Raw genomic sequence first — 13469 nt, 5'->3', positions numbered from 1 at the left:
TAGTCAGTGTTTTGGGCCGAGACACTTCATCAAGATGAAGGGCCTCAGTCTGAACCACTGCCTGTTTATTCCCTTCCACAGATGCTGCCAAACTTGCTGAACTCCTCCAGCATTTTGTGAGCGTTGCTCTGGATTTCCAGCAACTGCTGAACCTCTTGCACTTACACAGAAAAGCACCCAAAGGAGGGGAAGCAGGAGAGAGAAAGGGGCAAAGATAGCGGGCGAGCAAGAAGCTCCTGGAGCCACAAGCAGCCTGCCTATGGGCAGGAGGTGAGAAGTGAGGCGAACCCGAAGTCCAGTTCTGTCTGGTCTGGGTGCGATGGACTGAATAACCTTCAATACCGGGAGGGAGCAAACAGGAAGTGATAACAAAGATGGAGAGAGACAAGAGACCGATGGATGCAGGAGTGAACTCGGCAGGAAGACATCAATGCAACCTTTCTTAACACTTGTGTTATCAGCTTGTCTTCGTTCATGAAGTAGGAAACAGATTCAGTCTGTGTGGCATGCAGGGTGCGACAGTTCCAGTTTTATTACACTGGTTACCCACATTCTCCGAAATGCAGCATTTTACACCCTTGGGTCACGCTAATTGCAGGAGTGGGCTCATTACAATGGGCCTGACCATGTAGGCAGCTGAAGATCACTACAAAGGAGACCACAGGTCAAAGGAGCTGAATGAGGCCATTCAGCCCATCGAGCATGCCTCGCCAGCGCATCATGGCTGATTCATTTTCCCTCTCAACCCTATACTCCTGCCTTCTCCCTGTAACTGTTCACGCCCTTGCTAATCAAGAACCTATCAACCTCCGCTTTAAGTATACCCAATGACTTGGCCTCCACAACCGCCTGTGACAGTGCAGGCAGCCCCTTCAAAGGAGTGCATGGATCTTTTGCAAACATCTAATGGCAAAAGGTTAATTTCTTCACCAAGAGGCATCACCTGAAGCATAGCAGCACCCCTGTGGTAGAGCACCAGATTATATGATCACGTCTTTCGAATGGCAATCAATGCTCTAACAACTTTAAGAGCACCGGTGGCAGCTCTGTAGGAAATAGGCTCTCTCTTAAAGAGCACTCACCAAGAATCAGACTAATTCTATAACAGTTATTCCTAACTTGAATAAATACTTGGTTGAAGGATCTTTGCACCATTCCACAACTTTATTAACATCTGGTGATCCTTCTGTTCTCTCCCCCCCCCCCCCCCACAACCAGACGGTGTGTTTGTGTCTCTACATGACAATCGTGCTGCTATACATCAAGGCTAGTAAATTAGTTAGGACACAGACAGAAGAAAGAACATTTTAGGAACGTTTGCAAATAAGGAAACCAGTTTTCCTTATATAGTAATGTTGGTTGGGGTGGGAATCATCAGGAGGGCTGACCCTGCAGGGAGATCCCCAAACTGCTTGCCTTCACAGCTCTACAAGTACCGGTTGCCAGCACATTCTCTGCAGAGATGGTAAGACCCCGTGACAACAAAGAGGTGTGGAGAGCCACCTCTCGGAGAAGACAAACATTTAATGTCGAGACTCGCCCCTCCCTTCAACACGGCAGCACCTCCACTGGCTGACCGAGGAAAGGTCAACACCACAGAACTCTCCCCTCCCTCCCTCGTGCTCCCCAGAGCCGGACAACAGGAAACTGGAAAAACACCACTAACACCTTTGAAGTCTCTGTAAGGTCAAACAACTCAACAGTGTTCTCCACCAGGCCAATATTCCCGACCCGGAGACACCAGATACACTCAATTAGCGCGACTGGGCTTCACTTCTCTGACAGTTCCACTCTCTCGCAACTCTGTGATAAAGAAAATTCTTTATTAAACTCACTTCATTCCTGCCTCTCTGACAATTATGATCCCAAGACTTGGTCTCATACAAGTGGAAATATTCCTCCTGAAGATCTTGATCAGAACTCTACTCGACCTCTTTTTTTTACTCGAAAGGAACGAACCCCAACAGTTTGCAAATTCTTTCACGAACACGGCCATTAATGGGAGACAGGGCTCTGAAGAACATGACGGCAAGGTCAAAATCTTGCTGGCTTGAGGTGCAGCCAGATGCCAGATTTTGTACGTATTAATGTTCACTGCCTGTCTCAGAAGCTGGCAGTGACATTAAATTTTGTTTACTGTCACAGTCAGTATTCAGCTCAAAATACACAGCCAAAGCTTGAGAAACATATGACTCATCTAAAGCAGATGTCTGACAGCTCAGAGGCACTAATGCCGCAGGCAAAACGCTGAGGACAGAGTGGGTGACATTGACACTTTTGGGGGTCAGCTTCATGCTTCAGGGCTCCTCGGCTCCATCTGGAGAAGATCAAAATTTGAAATAAACTTATTACCAAAGTACATTCGTGTATGTCACCACATACAACCCTGAGGTTCCTTCCCTTGCGGGGCGATCACAGTAAATACAAGAAACACAACAGAATCAGAGGAAGTCCGAACCCAACAGGGTGGACAACAGCCAGTGTGCAAAACAAAACTATGCAAATACAAGAAGAAAGAGTTTTAAAAAATATACAATAATAAATAAATATCGAGAACATGAGATGAAGAGTCTTTGAAAGTGAGTTCAGAGGTTCTGGGATCAGTTCAGTGTTGGGGTGAGTGAAGTTATCCCCTCTGGTTCAAGAGTTTGAAGGCTGAGGGGTAATAATTTTTCCTGAACATGGTGGTGTGGGTCCTAAAGCTCCTTGCTGATGGCAGCAGTGAGAAGATATGTCCTGGGTGGTAGGGGTCCCAGATGATGGATGACATCGCTCAGTGTAGGTTTCTCTGCTATGGGGAGTTTGAAGATTAGAGAGGAGGCATGCCCTATCACAGCTGGATGTGGGACAGTGTGATTTAAAGGAAAGCAGCTGGCTGCATTGGTTCGGGGCGAGAGAGGTAAAGGAGGAAGTGAGAGAGAAATACAGTGAGCTGCAACACAACAGAAGAAAATGTTGACGCTGGCGTTTGCCCGAATATCCGCAAGAGTAACTCTCTGCTGGAGGGTTGCAGCTGCAGTAAACGTTTAAAGACCTACTCATCGTCTCGCGCTCCTCTTCAGGCTCCCCCTTCCCATCCCTCGCACGATCCACATTCCAGTCAGCGTTCCCATGGCCGGCGCCCCACTGACTGCTGGTGGACTTGGCAGGGGTCGCCTGAGGCTCCTGCCTGTTCTCCAGGGGGGGAGCGGGGCGCTGCTCTGGCTGGCTGTCCGGTTCGAAGTCGATGTCTCTGTTCACATCGTTAATGATCTCAACCCACCTGTCAGCAGAGTGAGGCAAATCAAACACCAAAGAATTTCAGGTTCATGGAACATCCACACAGCAAAGGCGCACACACAGGATGCTCTTTATTGACTACAGCTCAGCATTCCATACTATCATCTCCTCAAAACTAATCATTAAGCTTCAAGACCTTGGCCTCAATATCTCCTTGGATCCTCGATTTCCTCACCTGTAGACCCCGGTCAGTTCAGATTGGCAACATCTCCACGATCTCATCTGCATTATTGCACGACAAGGCTGAGGGCTTAGCCCCTGCTCTACTCGTTTTACAGCTAAACACAGCTCCAGTGCCATATCTGAGCTTGCTGAGGCCAAATCAGAGGTGGTGATGAAAGGAGGGAGATTGAAAACCTGGCTGAGTGGTGCCACAACAACAACCACTCACTCCATGTCAGCAAGACCAAGGAGATGATTATTGACTTCAGGAGGAGGAAACCAGAGGTCCACGAGCCAGTCCTCATTGAGGGATCAGAGGTGGAGAGGGTCAGCAACTTTAAAATTACTCGGTGTTATTATTCTGGAAGACCTGTCCTGGACCCAGCACGCAGTACAAATATGAGTTAAACACGGCAGTGCCTCTACTTCCTTAGGAGTTTGTGAAGATTTGGCATGACATCTAAAACGCTGACAAACCTGTGTAGATGTGGGGGGGGAGAGTATATTGACTGGCTGCATCACAGCCCGGTATGGAAACACCAATGCCCTTGAATGGGAAAACCTACGAAAAGTAGTGGATGTGTCCCAGTCCACCCCCACCATTGAGCACACCTACATGAAAGGTGTCACCAGAAAGCAGCATCCATCATCAGGGTCCCCCACCACCCAGGACCTGCTCTCATCTCACTGCTGCCATTAGGAAAGTGGTACAGGAGTCTCAGGACTCACACCACCGGGTTCAGGAACAGTTATTACCCCTCAGCCATCAGGCTCTTGAACCACAAGGGATAACCTCACTCAACTTCACTCGCCTCATCATTGAAATATTCCCCCAACCTATGGACTCACTGTCAAAGACTTCATCTCATGTTCCCAATATTTATTGCTTACTTATTATTATTGCGGTTTGTATTTGGACGGTTTATTGTCTTTTGCACAGTGGCTGAACGCTCAGCTTGGGGCAGTCTTTCATCGACTCTATTATGGTTATTATTCTACTATGGATTTGAGTATGCCCGCAAGAAAATGAATCTCCAGGTTGTATGATAAATTTACTTTGAACTTTGTCAACATGGAGAGCAAGTTTGTAAATCTGGCGGGAGCAAAGGATGTTGGGATTGGCAAAGATCGAGCACCATGGGAGGGGTGTCGGTCAGGTGGCAGAGAAGGAGTGGCACTGGTGCTGATACACCCAGCCCTGAGGCAGCAGGTAAAGTAACTTGATTCCGAACAACTGCTGTATTGATCATTACAAAATGTCTCTCTGGTGCTTCCTGCTCCCTCCCCTCTCCTATCCCTTCATTTCCCAACCATGATTCCTCTCTCCCTGCCCCCTTCCCACTCTCAGTCCACAATAGAGACCCATATCAAAATCAGGTTTATCATCACTCACACACATCATGAAATGTGTTACACAAAATTACTACTGTACTGAGCAAAAGTCTTAGGCACCCTAGCTACATATAATGCCTTGGACTTTTGCACAGTACTGTGCTTCCTTTCATTAATACTTTTAAAGTACCCTCTTCCTTCCCTCCTGAAAAGATTGACCAATGATTTGTTCCGTCACTGCTACCATAACCAGGAGTTCAGCATTTACCTGTGGTATCCAGGCAACAGTTGTCCAAACGTTATTTGAACACAAGGGATTTTGCAGATGGTGGAAATCCAGACCAACACACAACAAATGCTGGAGGAACTCAGCAGGTCAGGCAGCACCTGTGGAGAGGAATAAACAGTCCACGACCCTTCATCAGGAATGCTCACTCCTTTCCACAGATGCTGCCTGACCTGCTGAGTTCCTCCAGCATTTTGTGTGTGTTACTCACACACCCCTGGCGCTCAGACTTCCTGCCACGTCCCACTGACGTGAACGTTGACAGATTAACTGGCCCTCGTGTAGGTGGGAAGCAGAATTGACGGGAGAGTGGAGAGAATAGGTTACAGGGGGAACTACTGGCAGTGGGGGGAGTGAATTACTCAATAGGCTGCCATTGATTTGATGGGCTGAAGGGTCTAGGTCTATAATGTAAGGAAATTTAGAAAAAATACATATAACTGTGACCACTGGATCCATAGCAGAGAAACAGACCATTGGATCCATGCTTCAAAGGTAGATAGTACTGACTCAGCCCTGGGCCACAATGCGCTCTTCCCCAAAATAATCAGTGACCGTATGAATCTACCTCGAATTGCAACAGCCCTGGCAGATAAAGGTGGGAGTGCAACCAAGAACACAAGTCCCGTATCAGCGTTTCTCCGTTACCCACCTTTTCGGTGGCCATTGACGATTGACCGGCCGACCCTCCAGCTGCAACTTGTTGGACATGAGGTGCTCTTGTTGCGGGGCAACCACGTCTCTCTCTGGCTGGCGGTCTTGCTCAGTGGCGCCACCAAGTGTCCGGATCTGGCCATTGACCAATGTCCTCGCACCCTGGGCCAATGCACAAAGAAAGAAAGGACGTTAGTAAGTCGATCACCAAGCACCTTAGGGCGCATTCTGGAGTTAGGGTACATAGCAAATATGAACTTCAGTAACACACAAAATGCTGGAGGAACTCAGCAGGCCAGGCAGCATCTGTGGAAAAAACTACAGTCAATGTTTTGGGCCGAAACCCTTTGGCAACAACCAATCTTTAAACCTGTAGATTAAATTTACAATAGTTTCCCGGAGTTGTGGATAGCAGTTGACTGAAAACCAGACAATGCTGATTAACATTCATTTTGGGTGTCCGGAGTGTGGGTGTGAAAATTATATGTAATTCAAAGGAAGCACTGTAGGTACACTGTAGCTATAGCATTGTCTTGCTGTTACCCTTGATGTTTAGCATATAAAAATTCTGTGTAATATTCGGTCTAGAGGCCTCTTCCTCCAAGAGTGTCCCAATTTGTTGAATAAAACACTGTACCCACTAGCTTCAGTGTCTCTCCAGTGACTTTGTTCACTTTTGAACAGATCCTCCAACACCAGAGTACTAAATCAAGTCTGATTGCACTCTCAAAGATTATTGTACCAGAGTGGCCGTCGTTCCGCCGTCAACCATCTCTTTATTCCTAGGAACTTCCAAATCCATGGGAAACCAACAGAAAGAGCAGGAGACTCCAAGCGCTGGAAACCCGAGCTACAAATTAGGAGGAGAACTAGGCCATTCAGCCCCTCCAGTTTACTCTGTTGCTTCATAGTCAGAGCTGATCTGATGGTAACCTCAGCAGTGTATTCCCATCTACCTGCGGTAACCACTCACTCCTGCGCTCCGAGAATCTTTCTCTGCTTAAAATAAAATCAATGGCTGCTTCCAGCAAAGACACACAGCCCTTGGAGAGAAATAAAGGTCACCTCCTCTGCCTTAAGTACTGAAAGGGTAGAAGTATCTCACAGCCTGAGTTCAATCCTGTCTTCAGATGCTGTTGATGTGGAGTTTACACCTTATTCCTGTTTTATTTTATCACTTTGGTAAAAAAGAATCAAAGGGTAGACTACTTTCTAAATGGAGAGATAATTCAAAAATCTGAGGTGCAAAGGGACTTGGGAATCCTCGTGCAGGATTCCCTAAAGGTTAATTTGCAGGCTGAGTCAGTGGTGAGGAAGGCAAATGCAATGTTAGCATTCATTTCAAGACCAGAATATAAAAGCAAGGATGTAATGTTGAGGCTTCACAAAAGCACTGGTGAGGCCTCGCTTGGAGTATTGTGAGCAGTTTAGTGCCCCTTATCTTAGACAGGATGTGCTGAAACTGGAGAGGGTTGAAAGGAGATTCACGAAAATGATTCCAGGTTTGAATGGCTTGTCATATGAAAAAAGGCTCTGCGCTTGTATTCACTGGAATTCAGAAGAACTACAGGGGATCTCACTGAAACCTATCGAATGTTGAAAGGCCTTGACAGAGTGGAAGTGGAGGGGATGTTTTCTGTGGTGGGAGAGTCAAAGACCAGAGGACACAGCTCAGAATAGAGGGGCATCCTTTTAGAATGGAGATGAGGAGGGATTTCTTTAGCCAGAGAGTGGTGAATCTGAGGAATTTGTTGCCACAGACAGCTAGGAGGCCAAGGCTTTATGTACACAAGGCAGAGGTTGATAGATTCTTGATTGGTCGGGGCAGGAGATTGGGGCTGAGAGGAAATATAAATCAGCTGTGCTGAAATGGTGGAGCAGACTCGATGGGTCAAATGGCCTAATTCTGCTCCTTTGTCTTATGGTCTTATTTGGAGAAGTACACAGGTGATACAGAAGAAACCGGCTGATTCTCTATCTCAACAGATGCTGACTGACATGCTGGGTCTTTCCAGCAAACTGCTGAAGTGAGGCAAACTTGCAAGTGGACCGGGCACTTCCTGCACTAACATGTCACAAATATCACATGCCTGGTGACATTGTGAATGTGTTTCTGCCCACAGTTACCACAAAAGAAACGGAATCAAAACGTTACTACTTATTGTTATTCCATGCAGTTGTGTCTCATTCACCGCAAAATGTGCAGGATTTAAAATGTCGCCCAGCAAATACCATTGTGTTAAACTGCAACTGCTGTGAAAAGTTCACTACCTGCAGTCCTAGGCACAGACTGAGGCTCCTGCCAGCCGAATACCACAGCTCACACAGCTGTGACGCGCAGCCACGGACCGCAGAGGCTAGGGACGAGCTCGGCTCCCTCAACGTTCAGACCGTCACGCAGTGGTCACTTTACCATTCCGCCAAAGGACACAGACGACACCACGGAGCAAACAGAGCCCGCGACGCTGCTTAATGGCGCAAACCACATAGAAATAGATTACTTAGTGGAAGATTCCAGGGTTTGTTTACATGAATTCCAATTCTGTGTTAACACTTCACTTAACCCCGGTTCCATGCACCGATTATGTAGAGAATCCAAAGGAGACACAACTCTACCCGTCCAGCTGGGCTCACTGATACTCCCAGCATTTCTTTTCCCATTTCAGATTTCCAGTGTCCGTAATACTTGAAGATACAGCACTGACATATCATTAAGAACATAAGAAATAGGAGCAGGAGTCGGCCATCTGGCCTGTCGAGCCTGCCCCGCCATTCAATAAGATCATGGCTGATCTGGCCATGGACTTGCCTTTTCCCCATATCTCTTAATTCTCCTACTATGTAAAAATCTATCCAACCATGTCTTAAATATATTTACTGAGGTAGCCTCCACTGCTTCATTGGGCAGAGAATTCCACAGATTCACCACCCTCTGGGAAAAGCAGTTCTTCCTCATCTCCGTCCTAAATCTACTCCCCCAAATCTTGAGGCTATGTCCCCTAATTCTAGTCCCACCTCCCATTCAACAACTTTCCTGCCTCTATCTTATCTATCCCTTTCATAATTTTATATGTTTCTATTAGATCTCCTCTCATTCTTCTGAGTTCCAGTGAGTACAGTCCCAGGCGACTCAATTTCTCCTCGTAGTCTAAACTTCTCATCTCTGGTATCAACCTGGTGAACCTCCTCTGCACCGCCTCCAAAGCCAATAATCCTTTCTCAAGTAAGGAGACCAGAACTACATGCAGTCCTCCAGGTGCGGCCTCACCAGCACCCATTTGCAGCATGACCTCCCTGCTCTTAAATTCAATCCCCAACAGGAATGTTACCCCAGACATTCCATCTTCTCCCTCTCCCATTAGGCAGATGGGCCGAAAGAACGCAACACACAACTCCAGGAGAGCCTCAACCCCCTTGTTGTCAGACTCCTGAACAGGTCCCTTGTATGACGAGTTGGACTTGTGGCCCAACAACCTGCCTCGTTATGACCTTGCAGTTTATCGTTTACCTGCTTTGTGCTTTCCCTGTAGCTCTTACACTTCATTTTGCACTGTTTTTGCTTTAATGTATCCTAGATCAATGCTTGGTGTAATGACCTGATCCGTATCTACTTCAAGCTTTTCACTGTATCTTGGTATGTGTGACAATAATAAACCAGTACCAAATACCCTCCGACGATTCCTGGGAACAAATCGCAGGTTTAGGCTGGTGGTGAATACTTGTGACTCGGGTTGAGGCGTGTGAGGTCGGGGTGTTGGCCGAGCTTGCAGCTGTTTCATCTCCAGTCGAGGTGACACCCTCAGTGCGCAGTTGTTTGTGTTTCTCTCTGGGAGTGCTCGTTTATTTAGGCCCCTATTGGCTTGCCTCGGTCCTGACTGGCTACCCCTGACCTCTGACCTCTGATTTCGATTGGCTTGCGCCTGTTTTAATATGTTTGCTTACAGAGTTATCAGAAGAGAGCCAACAATGACATCACTTCAGCTGCGACACCGAGGAGGTTCTGGCGCAGCCAAACAAGAATCTGTAGAAGCGTGGTTCTCTGATCGCTCCCTAAACAAACCTATCGAAATAGACGCCTTCTACGAATCCCTAAGAGCCAAAGAAACACAGACCAATAAAATTCAGAGGTCAGCTGAAGGTCAGGACTGAGGTAGGCCAACGGGGGCTGGTACTCCCAGAGAGAAACACCAACAATTGTGTGCTGAGATTGTCACCTCGACTGGCAGTGAAACATTCGCAAGCTAATTGCCAAGATCGCAACCTCAGATCACAAGTGTCTGGTACAAGGCACTCCTTAAATGCACGGAGCAGCTTCAGGCTCTGCAAACTAATTTGCAAATCAATTGCTGTCTTGCAGTCACCTTCTTCAGCTTTCGTCCAGTTACCAGTAGCAACGACAGAAACCCTGCTCTACAGCAGGCAAAGCCCTCACCTGGTTCTCTGGGGGCAGGTTATTCACCATCCTGGTGACCCGAGGCATGTGATTGGCTCCGGCCTCCTGCAGGCTCAGCTGGTCTTTCGGCTCCCAGGCGGGCGTGGTCTTCGGCTCGGGATGCTCCTGCTGCCCCTCATTCGGTTGGGCCGGCCGCCCGCCCGCATCTTGTTCTGCAAGTCTCCTGGGAGTCGCCGCGCGCTCCCCCCTTTCCGATGGCGGCGGCTGCGGAACGGGAAGAGAGCCGGTGACAACTCCACGATGGGCCCGTGGCTCGACGGCGAGGTGGGAGCAAGCAGAAAGGAGACCTGCACTGGGTTCTGACTCAAGGAACCGAGCACCAAGCTCTTCCACAACTCAGGACGTTTGGGAACGGAAACAACTGAGGATTTGGAAAGAGGAGAAAGGTAGCCAGATCACTCTCCTCCACCGAGCTTCAAGCAGCCATTTACGTAGAGACTGAGAATGGTGGGGGTAGGGAATTCCAACAAAGTTGCAGTGGCTTCTCATTGAGGCTGAGAACCAGACGCCTAAGGTAATAGAGTTGGGGTCCACAAATAACAAATAACATTGCTGGCTGGATGCAGTTCAGGGAGGCGGGAAGGCCCACCCCTACCTCCACTCCTCATTGTATAACGCCCTTAACTCTGAAACGTAAGGTGTTTGGACCAGAGGGCACAGCGAGGGACATCCCTTTAGAACAGAGTTGCGAAGGAATTTCTTTAGACGGGGGGTGGTGAATCTGTGGGTTTCACTGCCACACACGGCTGTGGAGGTAAGATCATTGGGTATATTCAAAGCGGAGGTTGACAGGTTCTTGATTAGCCAGGCCATGAAAGGTTACAGGGAGAAGGCAGGAGAATGGGGTTAGAGGGATGATAAGTCGGTCATGAAGGAATGGCGGAACAGACTCGATGGGCCGAATGGCCTAATTCGCTCCTACGTCTTGTGGCCTCGTGGTCCCAGTTTGAAATCTTTCCAGGTCAAAGTCGGGGGCCTGACCAAACAGAGCTAACCGGAAAGAGTCACGTTCACATCACTCACTGAGTCAGTAGCCTGGAACCCAAACCCAGAAATGCACCAGTCTGCTGGGGAACACACTCCTCTCAACCTTAGTGTCAGAGTAGCTCAGTTCTGCCAAAGAGCCAGAGGATGTTAGCTGGGACCTCACGCTAGAAACAGAGCATCCTCAACAGTCTGATGCCTCAAAATCAGATAGAACCCACAGTCACATCTGACTGTTCTGAGGGACATTCCAGTCTCCACGAGGACAGGGAAATGGGGTACCAGCCATCACAGGGCCTGACACTACTGAACACTGCCCCTGAGCTGGTGCCTCAATGTCCCCTCCCCGCGTGTCCAGAAACTCTGGGGCGGGCAGGAGAGGGGAGAAAAAAAAAAATCGAACCTCTTTCCAAGGAGCTCATTTTGAAATCTTTCCAAGTCGAAAACACTACAGTGGCCTTGATCACACCTCGCTCAGGTCTAGAGCAGCGTCTGGTGGGCAGGGGACAGAGTGAATCCCCAACCCTCATGTCACTGCCCTGGGAGCCACCTCAATTCATGGCTTTGGGCCCTTTGCCAGAGGAGCAGAACAAAACCGCTTCAGACTGTGATGGGCAATGCAGGGCCCTGTAGAAGGTGATATATTAAATAAAACTACTGCATGTTAAAAACAATTCCCCTGTCAATTTGTTTTCAATAGATTTTACTGGGATTACGCAAAATACACTTTTATCTCCCCAATGAGCTGAATTCCAGTGAAAACAATTTAATAATTAGAATCACCGAGAGACTAACTAACAAATCCGGACTGAAAAATCTCAAAATGTTTTGCCTTAAATTAGCTGCACCTTCTGTTCAGTGAACTTCAACTGGCTGCTTGCAGGACCCCAGGGCTGCCTGTGGCCTGCCTGATTTTGTTCCTGCTTCAGTCCGGGGTTTTTGAAACTTGGCATTCCGTTGAGAGCTTGCTTCAGTTGCCTGAACTCTTCCACCTGGCTCTGGAAACACAAACATGACCAAGCAGTTAGGGGTCTGACTGGGATTGTGCAACGCGGAGACAGAGAGAGAGGGGCGAGTCGAGAGGACGGTCAGTGTTTACCACTGAATGACAGAGTTCGGTAGGCTTGCAGAAATACTACAGGGACACAGCAACTATCCCAGCTGACCAGGACACAGTGAGAAAAACTAGCACGTGGATAGGCAACGTACCCACACCCTGCGCCCGCCAACCCCGAGGCCTGAAGGAGCTCAGGATCTCCCATCACTTCTGGGCCACACAACTAGGAACTCTGTTCAGAAACTATTTATATTTTCCTGGCTCAGTGTTCCATAATTCCCCTTGGGAGCAGATTCGCCAGATTTTAAAGTGTCTCATATCTCTGCGTGAATCTCTTACGTCTCGTTTCTTGTTCGAAACCGCCACCCAGGGACTTAAGGACCGGGAGGAGATCAGGTCCTACCGCCACAGTGTTTGTCTCCGATCCGCCATTAACAGGCCGCCGGGCATTCTGTAGCAGAGCTGTCTGTAGACAGCTGATTGTCCAGGTGAGGCCTGGACCCCCACTCCCACACTGGGCAGGTGAGGTGTGGCCGGGATACGTTCAGTCTTGGACTGTGGTGGTGGGTTCAGGATGTGAGTACCTAACCACCCTTGCCACTTAAGGAAAACCTTCTATTCCACTTCCCAGATCACCGGGAAGCCTCCTACCTGTCCCGAGACCCAGTGAATTGTTACCGGAAGATGCTTCTAGGATTGACCATTTCCCCCACTTTGCCACTGACAGCAGGGAGTGAAATGCAGCCGAGGCAACAAAACGCTTGCAGCTGGCAGTGAAGTGTGGGAACAGTGTTCATCAGGGACGTCGGCTAAAAATAGCTCCGGCACAGTTCCACGGAGTGGGCTGCATGGGAAAATGGTGGCAACCTGCTTATTCAGTCCGGGCACAGTCCTGGAGAGTGGGCTGAACTCTTATCGATCACCGTATAGTGACATGTTTCCACGAGACGTCCTGCTCGTCAATCAGCCACTTCGCTACGACACAGTCCACAAGGGCCACCAATCCTTTCGCTGTGTTCCCCTCCAACCCCAGGGTTCTTCTGGAAATTCCACACTATCCAGGAGCCAGAGGTAATTAACCATTTGGTGGAGGAATCTCGTTGCTGCTTTTGTAGCAGGTGCGCGCACTGTAACCTTGTCAGTCAACTTCCTCGTTCAAGCTGCACCAGGGGGCCAAAACGGACTGAACCTCCGCCCAAGGGGGTCCCTGAGCCAGCACTCTGCTCAGAGGGAGCGATGTGTGACAGAGTGATCTCGTGGCA

General features: G+C 48.6%; 1 protein-coding gene across 3 annotated transcripts in view; it reads right to left on the bottom strand.

The window, feature by feature from the left end:
* The window catches only part of LOC132382102 (Golgi integral membrane protein 4-like), a 74773-nt gene that overhangs the window by 12827 nt on the left and 48477 nt on the right, over window positions 1-13469 (bottom strand). For 2 of the 3 annotated variants that reach the window (XM_059951986.1, XM_059951984.1), the window contains exons 7-10: window positions 11999-12148; window positions 10146-10370; window positions 5712-5875; window positions 3039-3262 (exon numbers count right to left, since the gene is read on the bottom strand). In XM_059951986.1, the coding sequence (XP_059807969.1) occupies window positions 3039-3262; window positions 5712-5875; window positions 10146-10370; window positions 11999-12148 (763 nt within the window). The remainder of the gene's footprint in view (window positions 1-3038; window positions 3263-5711; window positions 5876-10145; window positions 10371-11998; window positions 12149-13469) is intronic. The other variant, XM_059951985.1, reaches the window with a different exon arrangement.

Source organism: Hypanus sabinus, chromosome 27, assembly GCF_030144855.1.
Source record: "Hypanus sabinus isolate sHypSab1 chromosome 27, sHypSab1.hap1, whole genome shotgun sequence".
NCBI lineage: Eukaryota > Metazoa > Chordata > Chondrichthyes > Myliobatiformes > Dasyatidae > Hypanus > Hypanus sabinus.
This window is presented reverse-complemented; position numbering and strand designations above follow the sequence as displayed.